General features: G+C 56.3%; 1 protein-coding gene across 3 annotated transcripts; it reads left to right on the top strand.

Annotated features, from left to right (window-relative positions):
* Nucleotides 1–40: 40 nt before the first annotated feature.
* STMN3 (stathmin 3) lies at nt 41–12,782 on the top strand. Of its 3 annotated transcripts, none has more exons than XR_013535291.1 (6): nt 41–133; nt 4,690–4,953; nt 8,688–8,783; nt 9,065–9,736; nt 10,090–10,281; nt 11,039–12,782. XR_013535291.1 is itself a non-coding variant. In XM_054256934.2 (6 exons), the coding sequence occupies exons 1-6, from the start codon at nt 115–117 to the stop codon at nt 11,096–11,098; spliced, it is 807 nt and encodes a 268-aa protein (XP_054112909.2). In that variant the 5' UTR covers nt 41–114; the 3' UTR covers nt 11,099–12,782. The 3 variants fall into 3 exon arrangements, 2 of the variants coding, with proteins under 2 accessions (XP_054112909.2, XP_002747822.2); XM_054256934.2 differs by having other exon boundaries at nt 9,065–9,240; XM_002747776.6 differs by lacking the exon at nt 4,690–4,953 and having other exon boundaries at nt 9,065–9,240.
* Nucleotides 12,783–19,699: the final 6,917 nt, after the last annotated feature.

Here is a 19,699-nt window from a genome sequence, read left to right as displayed (position 1 = left end):
CCGCCATCGCTCCCTCCTTCCCTCCCCTCCCCGGCACTGCAGCACTCTCCATCAGCAGCTCCGTCCGCCACCCGCGCCGCTCCAGCCTCCGCAGGCCCCGCCGCCGCCAGCACCATGGCCAGCACCTTGTCGGGTAGGCGCCGGGGCCGTGGGCTTCCTGGGGCCGCGGGGGCCTCGTCTGGCCTCATCCGAGGCCGGGGTCGGCTGCGGACGCCGGTTTCCCTTCTCCAACCCTGCGCATGACGAGCCTGGGCCCGACCCGCCCGAGCTGGGGGCTGCGAGCCCCAAGGCCAAGGGCAGGGGCTGCGGCGCGGTGAGGCGCCGCGCCGGGGGCCGCTCGGGACCGGACGCCGGGCTTGGGGGCGCCTCCCGCCTTGGGGAGCCGCGTGCCAGGAAGGGGGCGCCTGCCGCAGGGTGGCTCCGAGGCCCGGGCTTGGGCTCGTGACCGGGTGGGCGCGCTCGCCTGTGCGGGCGGAGTCCCTGGGGCGTCGGCCACCCTAGATCTGGGTCTCACGGAGCCTTCGCGGGGAGGCGAAGAGAGGGTGGGACCCTCCGCCAAAGCCGCAGTCGGGACGGGCGCTGCCTGCGCCAGGGGAGCGCAGGGCTGGAGCGGGCGCCGAGTGAGGGGGAGGCCAGGCGGAGCCCGAAGTGCGGGGACCGCGCCCTCCCCACACCGCGGCGGCCTCGGGGACCTCCCTTTGCGTTGCCCCGGACCCCTGCTCTGGCCGGAAAAGCCACAGCCCTCTGCGCCTCGGGGCGTGGATGAGGGAGGGGCTGCTCCGTTCCCAAACCCTCTGGGAGGAGAGGGAACCTCCGCCGTCGAAGGCGACGCCCACCCCGCCCCCTGGCCCGTCCCGCGCGGAGCTCACCGGGGGCGCGGGGGAGGATTCTGGACGGAGCTGCCGGCGACCCCGGGAGCGAGGACGCGAGGCCCGCCCCTCCCCGAAACGCTCTGCTGCGCCCAGAGGCCTTAGAACCAGCTTCGTTTCTTTGCTAGGCGTCCAGGAAGACGGGACGAAGGGCCCCCACCTCCTTCCCATCAGCGCCTCTGTCCACGAACCGCACTCCCTCCTACCTCTTCTGCCCTGGGACCGGTGGCTGCAGTCCCTTTCCTTAGCTAACTGGTTCTCTCCCCCGTGCCCGCCCTGACCCCGCCCCTCGGGCCCCACGGGCTTGGGGCGCCAGGTAACTTCAGCACCTGCCAGGAGGGGACCATGTGTGTCACTGACCACATCTCCCCACCTGTCTGGGAGTCGTGTACATCTGTGCTTCCTTCCTCTGCCTCCTCCCGGCCACACCCAGGGATACTGGGGGGCTCTCAGCAGAGGGGACTCCCCTCCTGGCCCTGAGGACAGCTCTGTCCTCTCCGGCTGCCTCCTGTCCTTTCCTGACAGCCTTTCCCTGATGGGGCGTCCCCCTGGGCTGGGTTCCTGGGGCTGAGCTGGGAAGGCGAGGCCATCTCGGCATCTGGCACTTGGCTCATCACACTTTTGTGGGCTCTACTCACATTCTTCTTCTGAACCAGAGTCTGACCTTCTTGAGCTGTGTGGTCTTGTCCAAGCTGCACAACCTCTCAGGACCTGGGTCTCCTTATCTGGATGGAGGTGATGGCACCTCCCCTGGGGCTTGTGCTGAGGCTTCAATATTTCAGGAAAGGTGCTTGGCCACTTCCCTGGTAAGAGATGAATGCTCACCGCACGCCACGCAGTCTGACTGTGGTAGCCACATTTCTGAGTCTCCTGCCCAGGTAAAGGCTCCTGCTATGCTGGGCTCTTAGCACCGTGAGAGGCAGTCTGGGTGACAGTGACCTCCATCTGCCCCCGGAGGAGCTAGCAGCAGCCTCCAGGGGTTAGAGGACACGGTGGTCCCCCTGCCCTCTCAGTTCCGGACAGACTCCCCACCTCCAGGAGCTCTTGACGGGAACCTACAGTCAGGCCCAGGCTCATGACCCGGCTCTCATCTGGCGTGCTGTGTGATGCTGGGTGGGACACTTGCCCTTTCTGAGCCTCCTTTCATCCTCTGTAGAAGTGAGGCTGATAGGCCAGGTGTTGTGGCTCACACCTGTAATCTCAGCACTTTGAGAGGCCAAGGCAGGTGGATCATCTGACATCAAGAGTTCGAGACCAGCCTGGCCAACATGGTGAAACCCCATCTCTACTAAAAATACAAAATTAGTCAGGTGTAGTGGCATATGGCTGTTATCCCAGCTACTTGGGAGACTGAGGCAGGAGAATCACTTGAACCTGGGACACGGAGGTTGCAGTGAGCTGAGATTGCGCCATTGCACTCCAGCCTGGGCAACAAGAATGGAAACTCCTTCAAGAAAAGAAAAAAAAAAGGAAGAAGAAGAAGCCAAAGTGAGCTGATAAGGACATCTACCTGGGCAGGTGGGAGGGTGGGAGTGATGTGTGGTGCCCTGATCAAGCACTACTATACCCTGCTGCTTGAGGCCTACCTGGTGCCTTTTCTGACTCCTGTTCATGAATCATTCAAAAGGCCAGCCCACATTTCCTGGGTGTCTAATGTTTAGTACAAAGAGAAGCAGGGAGACGAAACCAGCCCAGCTCATGGCAAGAATTGTTTTTTAACTCCCTGAAGTCAATGGAGAGGAAGGAGGTTGTGAGGGGGAAGAGGGGTGGTGAGAAAGAAGGAAGTCAAAAGAGGGAAGGGCTGGGCATGGTGCCTCACACCTGTAATCCCAGCATTTTGGGAGGCCCAGGCAGGCAGATCACCTGAGGTCAGGAGTTCAATACCAGCCTGGCCAACATGGTGAAATGCCATCTCTACTAAAATTACAAAGAATAAGGCCAGGCTCAGTGGCTAAATGCCTGTAATCCCAGCACTTTGGGAGGCTGAGGTGAGTGGATCACCTGAGGCCAGGAGTTCGAGACCAGCCTGACCTATGTGGGGAAACCCTGTTTCTACTAAAAATACAAAATTAGCCAGGCATGGTAGCACATGCCTGTAATCCCAGCTACTCCAGAGGCTGAGGCAGGGGAATCGCTTAAACATGGGAGGTGGAGGTTGCAGTGAGCTGAGATCGTGCCCTTGCACTCCAGCCTGGGCAATAAGATCAAAACTCCATCTTAAAAACAAAATACAAAAAATAAACATGGGTATGATGGTATACACCTGTAATCCCAGCTACTCGGGAGTCTGAGGCAGGAGAATCACTTGAACTGGGGAGGCAGAGGTTGCAGTGAGCTAAGAGCGTGCCACTGTGCTCCAACCTGGGTTACAGAGCAATATCCCATCTTGAAAGAGAGAGAGAGAGGGAGCAGTGCCTTGAGGCCCTGGGTGGGGGGACTTCTCTGGCTCTAGCTGTATCTGTGGAGAGGTGGTCTGGATATTTCTGGGTCTTGGCATCCTCCCTCCACAATGAGAGGCAGAAGACTTGCTCATTAAGCCTCACCAGCTCTGAAAATAATGGTCCAATGTCCTGCCTGGCCCCTGGTCAGCCATGGCCCATGTGCAGGCTTCACCCTGCTTGCTGTCTCTAGCATTGGCCAATTCCTGACCTGCTGTCCAAACTGCCCTTCCTTCCTGCAGCTAGACCACAGGGGAGGCCTCCCTCCCAGGTTCCGGCCTGTGGGTGCCTGGTCACACTTGCTCCTTGAGGGTCAGTCTCCTGGGGTAGAAGCTCCTCATGGGCCATCAGCTGGGAGAAGCCAAGCCAGGAGGTCTCCATGGCCATCAGAAGCTGAGCCATGACTGTGTTTGCAGCCACAGGACCCAGTTCCTCACCTTTCAGCTGGAGACACCTCACATGTCTCCTGGGCAGAGCCAAGACCTGTGAGAGGTCTGACCTGCGTGCCCACCCCTGCCCCTTCTTTCCTGATGATGCAGGTGCTCACACCTGCCCCCAAATTGCCGCCAGCCTTCCACCTGCTGAGGTGGCAGTAGACTGGAAGGGGCCTCCCTGGTGTTTGTCCTTCCTCTGTATGAGCCTGCAGCTCTTTTTTTCTGTGAAAATTTCAGGCTCAAGGTGGACAGGGGTTTTGAGCAGCTGTTAATCACGTTTTCTGGCCTGTATGGTAAACACATTCCGGTTTTTTTTTTTTTTTTTTTTGAGAAGGAATCTTGTCCTTTTTTGCCCAGGCTAGAGTGCAATGGCACAATTTCAGCTCACTGCAACCTCTGTCTCCCGAGTTCAAGTGATTCTCCTGCCTCAGCCTCTGGAGTAGCTGGGACTACAGGCATGTGCCACCACACCTGGCTAATTTATTTTTAGTAGACACGGGGTTTTACTGTGTTGGCCAGGCTGGTATCGAACTCGGGACCTCAGGTGATCCACCTGCTTCGGCCTCCCAAAGTGCTGGGATTACAGGCCTGAGCCACCGCCTGTAATTTGTGATATGTGATGAGGAAGGACAATCTGAATGATGGGGGCCTGCAGTCTATGACAGGGATCTGGGTGCCAGCAGAGTTAGGTCTGCAGGGGCCAAGTCCCTGCTTTCCTGTCCTCTCTCAGGACCTAGATGTGTTCTGCCCCAACCTCAATTCCCTCTTGCTCTCTCCCTCCCCTGCCCTCCTGAGTGCAGGGCTGGCCACCTCCTCAGCTCCTCCAAATGTCCCCCATGTCTCCTGACCTGCTGCTACGGACCAGGTGACTGGCACACCCTCTAACACCCACATCACATGTCCTGGGATATACCCTTCTTCCTCCTTTTTAAAATTAAATTTTAATAGGCTGGGCACTGCGGCTTACACCTATAATTCTGGTGCTTTGGGAGGCTGAGATAGGAGGATCCCTCGAGGCCAGGAGTTCAAGACCAGCCTGGGCAACAGAGCAAGACCATATCACTACAAAGTATCAAAAAAGAAGAAGAAGAAGAAGAAGGAGAAGAAGGAGAAGAAGAAGAAGAAGAAGAAGAAGAAGAAGAAGAAGAAGAAGAAGAAGCAGCAGCAGCAGCAGCAGCAGCAGCAGCAGCAGCAGCAGCAGCTGGTGTGGTGGTGTGTGCCTGTAATCCCAGCTACTGAGGTGGGAGGATCACTTAAGCCCAGAAGTTGGAGGCTGCAGTGAACTGCAGCTGCACCACTGTACTCCAACATGGGCAACAGAGCACAATCCTGTCTCTAAAAAATAAAATAGCCCGGGCATGGTGACTCACACCTGTATTCCCAGCACTTTGGGAGGCCAAGCTGGACGGATCACCTGAGGTCAGGAGTTTAAGACCAGCCTGCCCTACTTGATGAAACCCTGTCGCTACAAAAATACAAAAATTAGCCAGGCATGACGGTGTGTGCCTGCAATCCCAGTACTGAGGAGGCTGAGGTGGGAGAATCGCTTGAACCTGGGGGGCCGAGTTTGCAGTGAGTTGAGATTGTGCCATTGCACTCCAGCCTGGGTGACAGAAAGACCCTCCATCTCAATAATAATAATAATGAAAAGTAAGATAGGCTGGGCACGGTGGCTCACACCTGTAATCTCAGCACTTTGGGAGGCCAAGGGGGGCAGATCATGAGGGTAGGAGATCAAGACCAGCCTGGCCAACATGGTGAAAACCCGTCTCTACCAAAAATACATAAATTAGCCAGGTGTGATGGTGGCACCTGTGGTCCCAGCTGCTCGGGAGGCTGAGGCAGGAGAATCACCTGAACCTGTGAGTCAGAGGTTGCAGTGAACAGAGATTGTGACACTGCACTCCAGCCTGGTGACAGAGTGAGACTCCATCTCAAAATAAAATAAAATAAAATTAGTAAAATTAACTTTTAATAACACAAAAAATATATGAATGGATTTTGTGTATCAATAAATAAAATCTGACAAGTCAGGTCAAAGTCCCTTGTAAGGCTCCCCCACCTGGTCCCCCCCCCCCCACCAAAGACAATGGCCAAGACAGGTGGTTTGTCTGGCTTCTCAGCTCGAAGGTTCTCTAGTGGGCCTGCCCACCTTGGGATTCCTTTCTCTTCCTCCTTAAACCCTCTTGGGCTCTGTGCTGCTTTGTCCAGAAAAGTATACGTTACCAGGAAATTTAGGTCAGGACAGGCCATTCTCTGCACTGGTTACAGGAAGACCCAGCTCATCGTGAAGGCTGGATTATGTCTGCCCTGTGTCCTGCTTCTTTTTTTCTTTTCTTTTTCTGTTTTTTTTTTTTTTTTTTTTTTTGAGACGGAGTTTTTCTCTTGTTGCCCAGGCTGGAGTGCAATGGCACAATCTGACCTCACTACAACCTCCACCTCCTAGGTTAAAGCAATTCTCCTACCTCGGCCTCCTGAGTAGCTGGAATTACAGGCATGCGCCACCACGCCTGTCTAATTTTGTATTTTTCGTAGAGACAGGGTTTCTCCACGTTGGTCAGGCTGGTCTTGAACGCCCAACCTCAGGTGATCCACCTGCCTTCGCCTCCCACAGTACTGGGATTACAGGCCTGAGCCACACGCCCAGCCCCTTTGTTCTGTTTCTCTAACACCAATGGTTTTCTCAGTTTTATGGCAACTCCATTTAAAACATTGTAATGGGTGAGACTTGATCAAAAAGCTTCTTGTCCACATTCCTGTCTGCTTCTGAGGCCAGGGAGTCAGGGGCATGGGCCTCAGAGCCTCCTAGTCTTTGGGATCTGCTGCAGTGGTGGGAAGAACACAGACCACCTGGGATTGCACTTTGAGGACTGCCAGCTGTGTCACCCCAATACCCCGGCCTCCAGGGTTGTTCCTGGTGAATGGGGTGACTGTATTGGGCTCAGAGGATTTTTTCTTTTTTGAGATGGAGTTTCACTCTTGTTGTCCAGGCTGTAGTGCAATGGCAAGATCTCAGCTCACTGCAACCTCCTCCTCCTGGGTTCAAGCAATTCTCCTGCCTCAGCCTCCTGAGTAGCTGGGACTACAGGCACGTGCCACCACGCCCAGCTAATTATTGTATTTTTAGTAGAGACGGGGTTTCACTATGTTGACCAGGATGGTCTCGATCTATTGACCTCATGATCTGTCTGCCTCAGCCTCCCAAAGTGCTGGGATTACAGGCGTGAGCCACCGTGCCCAGCCTGGATTTTTTTTTTTTTTGAGACAGAGTCTCACTTTGTTACCCAGGCTGGAGTGCAGTGGCACTATCTCGGCTCACTGCAACCTCCACCTCCTGGGTTCGAGCGATTCTCCTGCCTCAGCCTCCCGAGTAGCTGGGATTATAGGTGGGCACCACATGCCTGGGTAATTTTTGTATTTTTAGTAGAGACGGGGTTTCATCATGTTGTCCAGGCTCAACCTGATCTCCGGACCTCGGCCTCCCAAAGTGCTGGGCTGACAGGCATGAGCCACCAGCCCGGCCGAGAGGCTTGTTGAGCACTAGTAAGAAAGTGGGCCAGTGCATCTGCTTAGGAGTGAGGCACACCCTGAATAGCCCAAAGGAGATAAATTATTTTCACTGTGAGAGCAGGCACCACCTTCCCCTTGCCCTTACAGGGTGGAGGGCCACAGGAGCCCAGCTTACTTCTGGTTTTGGTTGGGCAGCAGGCACACTGGCTGGTGGGCACTTGATTGACCTGAAGGGGCAAGAGGGCTGGCTGTGGTGCTGAACGGACAGCTCCCTTCCCTTTGCTCTTGGTGGCATCAGTGGCCCAAGCCCAGCCCTAGATGGGCAGAGAGCATGTGCCTGGTGAGGGCCTGGTTTCATCTCAGGGTGACCACACGATCATTAGGAAGGAGAAAGGAGGGTCTGAGGGCTTCCTCCAGGTTTACAGTCCAAGAAAGTGCTGCCCACAGATGGTTTGCATCTGTGCTGGTCCTGTCAGGAGCTAATCTTGTCTGCCTGAGCTGGTGAGGGCATGGGAAGGAGTAGGAGAGGAGAGGGAAATAGCAGGGCACAGGGAGCTAAGGGTCAGAGAGACACACAGTGGCATGGAATCAAAGAAAGATGTGCTCAGAGAGAAAGACACAGTGACAAGGAATCTCAGAAGGACGACGCACTTAGAGAGAAACAGACAGTGACAAGGAATTGCACGTGCTCAGAGACAAAGACAAAGTCAGGGGCTACCCCCAGAGACACAGAGAAATACAAAGACAGTGACAGAGTCAGACAGACAGAAGGTAAACAGACCCAGACAGAGGTGGCGACTTTGTCAGTTTGGGCAGGTACCTGAGATTGAGTGGTTTACAGGTGACAGGAACTTACCTCCCACAGCTCTGGAGGCCAGAAAGTCCAGGATCAAGGTGCCAGCAGATCGGTGCCTGGAGAGGTCTCGCCTCCTGGTACATACACATGTGTCCTCATGTGATGGGAGGGTGAGGGAGCTCTCCGGGGTCTCCTCTGGGGCCATTCAGGAGGGCTCTACCCTCATGACCTAACCCCCTCCCAATGCCCAACCTCCTCATACCGGCACCTTGGGGTTAGGGTTTCAACATATGAATTTTTGGGACCGCAGACATCTGATCACAGCAGGCAGGGAGAAAGATGGAGGAACAAGTCAGTGTGGAAGATGAGACAGACATTAATAACAAGAGAGAGGAAAAGGGGGCAGAGGCAGAGGGCAAGAGAGGCAGAGGGCAGGGTACACCACGGAGACAAAGCCAGCACCTGCGGGCGAGAGAGTGGGAGGAGGGACGAAGGGGCCAGTGGTGTGGAGACACATGAGAGCTTGCTGGGCAGGCCTGTGTCTCACAGACACGCCAGAGGCAGCCGTGGGGAGGGAAAAGCACAAGCCCAGGTGGGCAAGCCTCAGCGGCACTTGCTCAGCCCAGCCTCGTGCCCACAGCCTACAAGGAGAAGATGAAGGAGCTGTCAGTGCTGTCTCTCATCTGCTCCTGCTTCTACACACAGCCGCACCCCAACACCGTCTACCAATACGGGGGTGAGTGCCCGGCTGCCGCCCGCCCTGCCCTTCGGTGCCTGCCCACCTCGACTTTCCCCCCACCTCCCTCGGTCTCTCTGAACTCCTGGCCTGGCTGGCTTCTGGAGAGGGAGGTTCTAGGGGGAAGGGGCCCTCCTGGGGGCTGAGGCCTGGGATTCCGGTGGGAGCAGCCACCCACTTTCACCCAGCCCTGTGGTTGGACATGTGCCAGGAGCATCCCGCTCAGCCCACGCCATGCTCTAGCTGCGCCTCTGAAGCTCCACTCTGGTCTTGCCCTGCAGACATGGAGGTGAAGCAGCTGGACAAGCGGGCCTCTGGCCAGAGCTTCGAGGTCATCCTCAAGTCCCCTTCCGACTTGTCCCCGGAGAGCCCTATGCTCTCCTCCCCACCCAAGAAGAAGGACGCCTCCCTGGAGGAGCTGCAAAAGCGGCTGGAGGCAGCTGAGGAGCGGAGGAAGGCAAGGAGTCCTCCCACCGCCCCACCGAGTTCCGACGGAGGAGGCCCATGGGCACCGGGCCTGCAAGACGCACGGTGCTCCAGCCCCGGCGTGGCCAGGCTCGGCCTGGGGTGGGAGGGGCTGGCTCCCTCAGCCTCTTCCTGAGAGATAAGAATGGGATGGGGAGAGGCTAGGCGTGGTGACTCACACCTGTAATCCCAGCACTTTGGGAGGCTGAGGCAGGTGGATCATGAGGTCTGGAGTTTGAGACCAGCTTAACCAACATGGTGAAACCCTGTCTTTACTAAAAATACAAAAATTAGATGGGCGTGGTGGCGCATGCCTGCAATCCCACCTACTAGGTAGGCTGAGACAGGCGAATTGCTTAAACCCAGGAGGCAGAGGATGCAGTGAGCTGAGATCGCGCCACTGCACTCCAGCCTGGACTGGGGCCCTGGGCGCAGCCAGGACCGTGGGACCGGGACCGCAAGCGGGGGCAGAGGAGAGAGGGGCAGAGGTGGGTGGGCCAGGAGAGGAGGCCAAGAGGGGCCGGAGCCGAGGGAGGCGGGGCGGGGGCCGAGGGGGGCGGGGGCCGAGCGGGGCGGGGGCCGAGGGGGGCGGGGGCCGAGGGGGGCGGGGGCCGAAGGGGCTGGGGCAGACCCTCGGCGGCAGAGCGCGGCCTTCTAGCCCTGCGCAGTCCACAGGCCGGATGGCGAGCGAGGGTTCCCAGGACAGCGCCCGGGGGTGGGTAGGTGGAGGCACGGGGTGAGGCGGGCGAGCTCTAGGCGGGAGGCGGAGAGCATTGGGGTGGGAGTCGGGCCGGGCAGGGCCCGGGGTCCGCGCTCACGCGCGCCCGCCTGCCCTGCACAGACGCAGGAGGCGCAGGTGCTGAAGCAGCTGGCGGAGCGGCGCGAGCACGAGCGCGAGGTGCTGCACAAGGCGCTGGAGGAGAACAACAACTTCAGCCGCCAGGCGGAGGAGAAGCTCAACTACAAGATGGAACTCAGCAAGGAGATCCGCGAGGCGCACTTGGCCGCACTGCGCGAGCGGCTGCGCGAGAAGGTGCGGGGCGGGGCGGGGTTCGGAGCGGACAGGGGATGGGGCGGAGCTCGGAGGGGCGGGGTTCGGAGCGGACGGGGGCGGAGCGGAGATATGAGGAGCGGGGCTCGGAGTGGACGGGGGCGGGGCGGAGCTCGAGGGGAGGGATTCCGACCGGACGGGGCGTGGGCGGAGCTTGGGGGTGCGGGGCTCGGAGTGGACGGGGGCGGGACGGAGCTTGGAGGGCGGGTGCGGGGCTCGGGGGGGTGGGGCGGAGCTCGGAGGGGCGGGGCTCGGAGCGGACGGGGTGGGACAGAGCTTGGAGGGGCGGGGGCGGAGCTTGGAGAGGCGGGGTTCGGAGTGGACCCTGGGTGTGTGGCGGGGCGGGGCCCGTAGGGGTCGGGGCTAACAGAGGTCGGGCACCGGGCCGGGCTGAGCTCGGCGGGGCGCGGCATGGCCGGGGATCCCGAGGCGATGCGCTGGGTTGGGGGTCGTGGGCTCATCCCGTGCTTACTGGGCGTCTCCAGCGGCACTCGAAGCAGGCCCAGACTCTGGTCCTGGTGGGACACGGCCACTAGCCGCAGTACTAGATGGGTGAAATTCATGCTCTGGAGGAGGCCCAGCCAGTGCCCCGGAGTCCCGGCTTGGGCCCTGGCCCTGCTCTCGGCCTCCCAGGCGCTCCCGCCCCCTGGACTGTGGGTCTTGCCGGAGCCCAGCTCGCGTGAGGCCGGGAGTCGCCCCAGCCACCCCGCCCTCAGACCCTCCCGCCCCTGTCCCGCAGGAGCTGCACGCCGCCGAGGTGCGCAGGAACAAGGAGCAGCGGGAGGAGATGTCGGGCTAATGATCCGGCACGGGCGGCGCCCGGATCCTGCGACGGAACGCGTCGGGTTTTGGTTTTGTTTCGTTCACCTCTGTCTAGATGCAACTTTTGTTCCTGCGTCCCCCACCCCCACCCCCGCCCCAGCTTCACGCTTCTCTTCCGCACTCAGCCGCCCCGCCTTGTCCTCGTGATGAATCGCTGACCACGGCTTCCCCTGCAGGAGCCGCCGGCCGTGAGACGCTGCCTCTCGGTGCAGACACCAGGCCGGTCGCGGCTGGGTCCCCCGGGGACTCCGTGGCAGATGTGGTGGTGACCGTGGTCAACCCAGGGTGGTGGCGTGGGATCGCGGGTCCTTGCCCTGGGCTGTCTGGTCAGCATGTGCAGGTCAGGGCAGGTCCTCTGAGCCGGCGCCCCTGGCCAACAGGCGAGGCTACAGCACCTGCCGTCTTTCCATGGGGGAGGGGTGGCGGGGAGGGGGTGATAGTGCCTGGGAGCCTGCGTGGGCAGTGGAGCTTGTGGAACTGGCAGGTGTGTGGGTGGGGGCTGCAGTTCTCCTTAACGTGGTTGTACCGGGGTCCTCTGAGACCACCTGGCCTGAGGTGGACACCCCGGGCCTTCCTGGAAGCCTGCACTGGGGGCCCAGCCTGAGTCTGCTAGGGAGTGGGCATTCTCTGCCAGGGACCCATGAGCAGGCTGCCATGGTCTAGAGGGTTGTGGGCAGTATGGGCAGTCACCCACTCAGAAGCGCAACAGTTCCAGAGAGCCCCTGGTCCAAGAACCTGTGTGGGACAGCCCCTCCCCTCCCCACCAGGGCTTTGCAGATGCCTTTGAAAGACCCATCCTTAGAGCCCTTTGGAGTGCAGGTCCCTCCCATACCCTCTGCCCTGGTAGACACCACTCCTGGCCATGGGGCTTTTAGGCTTTCCTTAGGTCAGGTGGAAGTGGCAGCCACAAGTCCTCCTCAGGGAGCCCCAAGGGGGATTTTGTGGGACCACTGCCCACAGGTCCAGGCATTGGAAGGGCAGTGGGTGAGATTCCTAAGCCACTCCCCCAAACCCTCCCCACTTGGCACCCAGAGCGGGTTGGGGGTTGAGGCCTGGCTCTAGGCCTCTCCTGGCCACGCCTTCTGGGCTGGGTTCCTTCTCTCCCTTGGATGCCCAGTGCTGACCTTGGAAGATGTTCAGCTGGAGGACTGGGGTGGGGGTGGGGGCTGTCTTTTGTCACTGCAGCATCCCACACTTCTCCACGGAAGCCTCATCTCAAAGCTGCTGCCTGGCCACTTGCCATAAAATGTCAAGGGGCAGCTGAGTTATCTTAGGACCCAGAGCCAGGGCCCTCAGCTTCCATCCTGCAGGAGGCCTTGGCCGGGGCACTGCCAGCCTTCCAGGCCCACACTAGGGAGCACGGGAGGATCCTGACCCCTGCAGGGCTCAGGGGTCAGCAGGGACCCATTTCCCCATCTTGCTCTCCCCACCGAGACAGCCGCAGAGGGAGCAGCCAGAGGGATGGGAACCCACGGCTGCCCACATGTGGCTTTTGTGGGACTCAGAAAGGGAAGCGGAACTGAGGGCTGGGATTGTCCTTACAGTGGCAGCTCTCATAGCAAAAGCCTAGTATAATATGCACCCATCTCATCCACGTAGTAAAGTGAACTTAAAAATTAAATCAAATGAACAATTAAATAAAAAAACACCTGTGTGTTTAAGATGTGGTTGAACTGTCTGTGTGTGTCCTGCGCCTGTGGGGTCGGGGAGGGGCTGCGGGCTCCCTGTCTGGGAGTGAGTTTCTGCTCTGTAACTCCAGACTGAATCTGGTTGTAAATCTTATTTTATCCCCGTGATTTTGAATTGTTTTAGTGACGATGGTGATTTTAAGATGAAAACATGTAAACCACACACAAGTCCACTTGCCTCTCTGGAATCCAAGGAGTCGTCAGGGTGGGGTGGGGTGGGGCAGGGCCCTCTGCTGTGGGTGGGGCTGGCTGAGACCTCCCTGCCCTCCCTCAGGACTGAGCCCTCCTCAGGGGTTTCCTGTTGTTCAGGACTCTGTGGCCCAGACGCTGCCCAGGAGGAAAGGGCAGGGCCTGCATCTGCGTCTGAGGCTAGAGCCTCAAGGCTGTGGACTTCTTGACACAGGGTGGCTGCTACGAGACCCCTGGAGCTGCACCCCACTGTTCTGTGGACTCACCCCATTCACTCCCTTCTCTCCTGGACAGCTGGTTGTTCACTGTCACAGGTCTGGATCCAGGATGGGGGACGGAGTAATAAAAAGGAAGAAGACATTTTGGGCCAGGCTCCAAGGCTCACACCTGTAATCCCAGCACTTTGGGAGGCTGAGGTCAGGAGTTTGAGACCAGCCTGATCAATATGGTGAAACCCCATCTCTACTAAAAATACAAAATTGGAGGCCGGGCGCAGTGGCTCACACCTATAATCCCAGCACTTTCGGAGGCCGAGGCGGGTGGATCACAAGGTCAAGAGATCGAGACCATCCTGGTCAACGAGGTGAAACCCTGTCTCTAATAAAAAAAAATACAAAAATTAGCTGGGCATGGTGGTGCATGCCTGTAGTCCCAGCTACTTGGGAGGCTGAGGCAGGAGAATTGCTTGAACCCAGAAGGCGGAGGTTGCGATGAGCCGAGATTGTGCCATTGCACGCCATTCTGGGTAACAACAGCGAAACTCCATCCCCCCCCCAAAAAAATACAAAATTGGCTGGGTGTGGTGGCATGTGCCTGTAGTTCCAGCTACTCTGGAATCTGAGGCAGGAGAATCTCTTGAACATGGGAGGCGGAGGCTGCAGTGAGCTGAGATTGTGCCATTGCACTCCAGCCTGGGTAACAGAGTGAGACTCTGGTGGTGGACATGCCTGCCCCACCAAACAGCCAGGGGGCCCCCTGCTAGGGGGAAGGTGTATTTGTTGTGGATGTCTAAACTTTCTGTGCTGACACTGTGCCCTGGAAGGTGTCTGCTCTGCACAGTCCCAAGAGACCCAGCTTTCCCCCTCCCAGGGCAGTCCTGGTGGCATTCCTGGGCTTGAAGGAGCTCTTGCTTGTGGGTAACACCCCACCATGGGCACCGAGGAAGGAGAACTGTCCAGACCTCAGGCACAACCAGTGCCTGAAGAATATCTTAGTTAATAGTGTTATTGCTGAGCTGTTTCCTCTGGGTAACCCCCCATATAGGCACCAAGGAATGAGAGCTAAGCAGAACCCTGGCACAGTTAGGGCTTGAGGAATATCTCACTTTATAGTGTTACCACTCAGCTATTTCCTTTTATATAATCCTTTATCTAATCATATATTAGTTTATAGAATTAGGGCTTGACGAATCCCTTTATATAATCCTCTATATATAATTATATAATAGTTAATAGTATGAGTGCCTAGAGAATATTTCCCTACATATATAGCTATAATTATATCTTAGTTCATATCGGAGGAATGCCTAGAGCAGACACCGTGCAGAGCATGATTTAAAGGAAAAACAGTTATGCCAGGACAAGAATCCATGGCCCAGGCGGCAGCGTTCAGTATTGTAAAGATACCCGCTGTGTGGCAGGCTTGGGACAAGAGCCACTCCTGATAAAAGAGTTGTAGGACCTTGCTCCAGTTCTTGTGGAAGGCTGCCCTCAGACCGGCAAGCCACCTTGGTGACTGTGAATTTATCAGCTCTTGCTACTCTGCTGCTTGAAAAGCATCTTCCCATAGGACCCATTGGAAGCTGCCAGAAGGTGGCGGTAACCTTGACAGCTCTGTCACTGCTATGCAACTTAAAGCATCCTCCTATAAATCTTCTTAGAAGTAGTTTGACCATAGATAGAAGTATTGCACACTGCGCACGGCCCACCTGCAAACCTCGGTGACCTAATGGGGGTGGACCCTTTACTCAGCACAGCATAAGGCTCACCCCACGACCCTGTGGGGCCATCAGCCCTTCGGTCTCCCAACATGCCCTACAGTTTCCTTTATATAATCCTGCATATATAATCATGTATTAGTTTATAGAATTAGTGCTTGAAGTATAACTTACTGCTTATATATATCTAGCTTATACAATCATACTTAATACTTATATCTAGCATACTTAGTTCTATATAATCTTTCTGTATAATCATATAGGTATTGTAGTCAGAGCTGCAGTGACACATTTAGTGCTGATTTATATAATCCTTCTATATAACCATATAGTAGTTTGTAGTAGGAGGAATGCCTAGAGCAGTAACAGCCCAGAAGCAGTACATGGGAAAACAGCCAGACCAGGATGAGAACCAAAGATCCCGGTGGTGGTGTCCTTGCCTGAAAGGGCAAATGCTGTATGGCAGGCTTGGAGCCAGAGCCTCTCCTCCTGATAAAGGAGTTGTAGCATCTTGCATCCAGTTCCTGTGGAAAGTAGGCCTCAGGCCTGAGATCCTGGAAGTAACCGAGAGAGAAGAACCCGTCTGGTGTGACCAGTCATGGCAGCTGTACACCCTGTCAGTCTTTTCTCACTTCTATGCTAGCTCAAATCATCCTCCCATAAATATCTTAAGAGAAGAGCACAAGTCTGTCAGCTAGCACTGCATTGGCTTACAGTATCTTTCTATTAGAAACTCTTTGAAGTCTCCAGCCCCCAGATAAGAAGTGTTGTGCATGACACCTGTTGCACACAGCCTACCTCCTTGCCTCGGTGACCTAATGGGGGTGGACCCCTTTTCTGTACATGGCCCTCTACTACTGCGCATGGCATGGCCCCCTACTGCACACGGCCCACCTCTCTGCCCAGGTGACATATGGGGTGGTCCCCTCGCTTGTGACTCACGTGATTATGTATGCCCTATTACTAAGCCTATAGATAATGACCTCACGCACAACCCTGCCCCCTGCTTGTACCTAATAAATACAGATGCTCTGGGGCATTTGGGGGGCCGCCGCTGATCTCCGCTCACAGGTGGTGTGGACCCCGAGTCCAGATGCTCTTCACCAGTTCTTCAGTGTCCTCTTTACTTCTCGGACCCTGCACCTCAACACAGCATAAGGGACACCCCACGACCCTGTGGGGCCTCCACAGCCCTACACTTGCTATCACCTCTCCTCCAGTCTAGGGAGAGGTGGGCAAGTCAGGATCTAGAACTCAGCTGGGGAAGACCGAGAGACGAGAAATCTGCAAGGGAGAAGGGCATGGCAGGGGGGAAAAGACAAAGACATGGAAAGTGTTTTGATACAGCACGCCTCAGGCGCGCGCACACACACACACACACACGGCCTCGGCCGCCTGCATCCCGGGCACAGACACACAGGCCTCAGCCTCCCGCATCCTGGGCACAGACACATTGGCCTTGGCCGGGCGAATCCCAGGCACATGCACACACACGGGCCTCGACCACCTGCATTCCGGGTACAGACATACGGGCCTTGGCTGCCTGCATCTGGGCACGCAGACACACGGGCCTTGACTTCCCACAAGACCAGGCTGATCGCAGGCCAGGGGCCTGGCAAGGCACTGAGGGGCAGATGGAGTTTGTGACAGTCACCATGTGGAGCCTCTGGCATCAGATGGGGGCAGGGACTCCTTCACAAACTGATCACACTTTTCTCATGAAGAAAAGGAAAGGCAGGCTCCTACTGGGAGGCCAGACAGAGCTGTTTGGTGACCTACTGCACATGACAAGCCACCCCTTAATTAACAACAAACACTGCCTGTCAGTTCCCGGAAGTCAGGAGTACAAAATCTGGGGGATTCTGGCTTGGGGTCCCTCATGATGCTGTGGTCAGGACATTGGCTGAGGCCCTGGCCATCTGAAGGCTGGGCATGGTCTGGGGCATCTCCTAAGAAGGCTCCCTCTGGAGGCTGTAGGCAGGGGGCCTCCATTCCTCACCACATGGATGATCCAGGGCTGCCTGAGTGCCCTGGAAACATGGCACTGGGCCCCCTAGAGCGAGCAAACGGCGGGAGGGGGAGTGGGGAGGTGGCGGGGAGAAAAAGCTGGTGTGGGGAGCCACGAAACTTCTGCTGTTAGAAGTGAGTCACTAAGAGGACTCACGCTTCGGAGAGAATTGGGCTGCAGCTTTCAAGGTGAGGAATGTTAAATAATTTGTGGACATATTTCTTATTTATTTAGAGATGGAGTCTCACCCTGTCACCCAGGCAGGAGAACAGTGGTGCAGTCTCAGCTCCCTGCAATCTCTGCCTCCTGGGTTTAAGCAATTCTTCTGCCTCAGTCTCCCGAGTAGCTGGAATTATAGGCGTGAGCCACTGTGCCCGGCCAGTCCGTGAATGTATTTTAAAACTACCTCAGACCCTCTATTTAGACTGACGGCTATGATCTGAACATGTCCCCTCTGAAGTTTCTGTGCTGGAAACTTATCCGCAGCACAGTCCTGTTCTGCTCTATTAAAAGGGCTCCTGGGAGCGGGCTCTCTCTCTCCGACCATGTGAGGACACGGTGTTCAAGGCACCATCGTGGATGCGGAGACCAGGCGCTGACCTGATGGCCTCTTGATCTTGGACTTCCCAGTCTCCAGAACTTTGAGGAAAGAAATTACCCAGTCTGTGGCACTCTGTTAGAGCAGTGCGAAACGGGCCAAAATAGTTACCCTGCATGTTTGCACAGTTGGTGCTTGCTAGGTGTCTGGGGCAGCAGTGGGCAACCCCAAAACAGAGGTGTCCAGCAGAGCAGGTGAGGATACGGCACAAGCAGAGTCCTGACTCAACCAGGCTTCCCCCTGCCTGCTGTGCACTCAAGTCAGGCGGTCAAAGGTGCAGATGTGCAGAAGTGAACGTAGGAAAAGCTGCTGCCAACCACAAGTGCTCTCCTTCTGCTGAAGGAAAGCAATTTTAATGTTCCACAGTTGCTTAGTTTCCTGGGACTGCTGTAAGAAGTACCACAAACGAAGTGGCTTCAAACAACAGAAACTCAGCTGGGTGCAGTGGCTCACAGTTGTGATCCCACCGTTTTGTGAAGCATTGCTTGAGCCCAGGAGTTTGAGACCAGTCTGGGCAACATGGTGAAACCCCAACTCCACAAAAAATACAAATATTAGCCAGGCATGGTGGCACTCATCTGTAGTCCCAGATATTCTGGAGGCTGAGGTGGGAGGATCGCTTAAGCCCAGGAGTTCAAGACTGCAGTGAGCATGACTGTGCCACTGCACTCCAGCCTGGGAGACACAATAGGGCCTGTCTCAACAAACAATAAACTTGTATTTCTAGTCACTAAAACTCTGTGTGTATATCATAGTTTATTATTTTCAAAACACTTTAAAATGTTTTTAAATCTTCATAATGTCCACTCTGGGAAAAACAGGATAGGCATTATTACACTAGTCTTTTTTTCTTGTTACAAATATAAGACATGTTCATTTTATCACTGAAAAACACAAGGATGACCAGGCATGCTGGCTCACACCTGCAATCCCATCACTTTGGGAGGCCGAGGCGGGTAGATCACAAGGGCCGGAGTTTGAGACCAGCCTGCCCAACATGGTGAAACCTCGTCTCTACCAAACCCGTTCTGCCCAGCTGTCCCTGCTGCTACCAAACCCACTCTGGCCCAGCAGTCCCTGTGGGACTGAGGGATTCACTGTGATTGTGTCAGTGTTTCCCTAGTAGACACACAGTCAGCTTTTGTCTACTTCCACGTGAGGGGCCAGCACCATACCTCACCCACCATGCCCTAAAGACACACTGAGGGTCCCACCTGTTTCCTTTCTTGCTTTTGGAGTCTCACTCTGTCACCCAGGCTGGATGGAGTGTGGTGGTGTCATCTTGACTCACTGCAACCTCCACCTCCCCTGTTCAAGTGATTCTCCTCCCCCAGCTGCCCAAGTACCTGAGACTACAGGTATACATATGCCCAGCTAATTTTTGTATTTTTAGTGGAGATGGGGCTTCATAATGTTGGCCAGGCTGTTTTTGCACTCCTGACCTCAGGTGATCTACCCACCTGGACCTTCCAAAATGCTGGCATTACAGATGTGAGCCACCTTGCCCAGCCTGCAGTCAACACTTTCTTTTCTCTTTTTATTTATTTGTGTGTGTGGTGTTTTTTTTTTTTTTTTCAGACAAAGTCTCACTCTGTCGCCCAGGCTGGAGCGCAATGGAGCAATCTCAGCTCACTGCAACCTCTGCCTCCCAGGTTCAAGTGATTCTCCTGCCTCAGCCTCCTGAGTAGCTGGGACTACAGGCATGCACCACCAGGGCAGGCTAATTTTTGCATTTTTAGCAGAGACGGGGTTTCACCATGTTGGTCAGGCTGGTTTCATACCTAGTGCTGCGCCATGCCATGGCTGCTGATGTTCTGCAGGCGCTGGCTGGTGGTAGCCATCAGGCTGGGCCTCTGTTCTCTGTTGAGGCCCCATCTTTTGACTGGGCACAGTGGCTCACGCCTATAATCCCAGCACTTTGGGAGGCTTCAGATCACCTGAGGTCAGGAGTTGGAGACCACCCTGGCCAACAAGGTAAACCATGACTTTACTAAAAAATACAAAAGTTGGCCGGGTACAGTAGCTCATGCCTGTAATCCCAGCACTTTGGGAAGCCAAGGTGGGCAGATCACCTGCAGTCGGCAGTTCAAGACCAGCCTGGCCAACATGGAGAAACCTGGTCTCTACAAAATACAAAATTAGCTGGGTGTGGTGGCAAG

The sequence above is a fragment of the Callithrix jacchus genome, chromosome 5, assembly GCF_049354715.1.
Source record: "Callithrix jacchus isolate 240 chromosome 5, calJac240_pri, whole genome shotgun sequence".
NCBI lineage: Eukaryota > Metazoa > Chordata > Mammalia > Primates > Cebidae > Callithrix > Callithrix jacchus.
The sequence above is the reverse complement of the archived record's forward strand: the minus strand, read 5'-3'. Positions and strand labels throughout refer to the sequence as shown.

Bases quoted from the DNA above. Each gene is read 5' to 3' on its own strand.
- STMN3 (XM_054256934.2), top strand. The intron at 4,954-8,687 runs GTGTGTGCCTGT...TCGTGCCCACAG, and splicing joins CAGCAGCAGCTGGTGTGGTG to CCTACAAGGAGAAGATGAAG. The intron at 8,784-9,064 runs GTGAGTGCCCGG...CTTGCCCTGCAG, and splicing joins CACCGTCTACCAATACGGGG to ACATGGAGGTGAAGCAGCTG.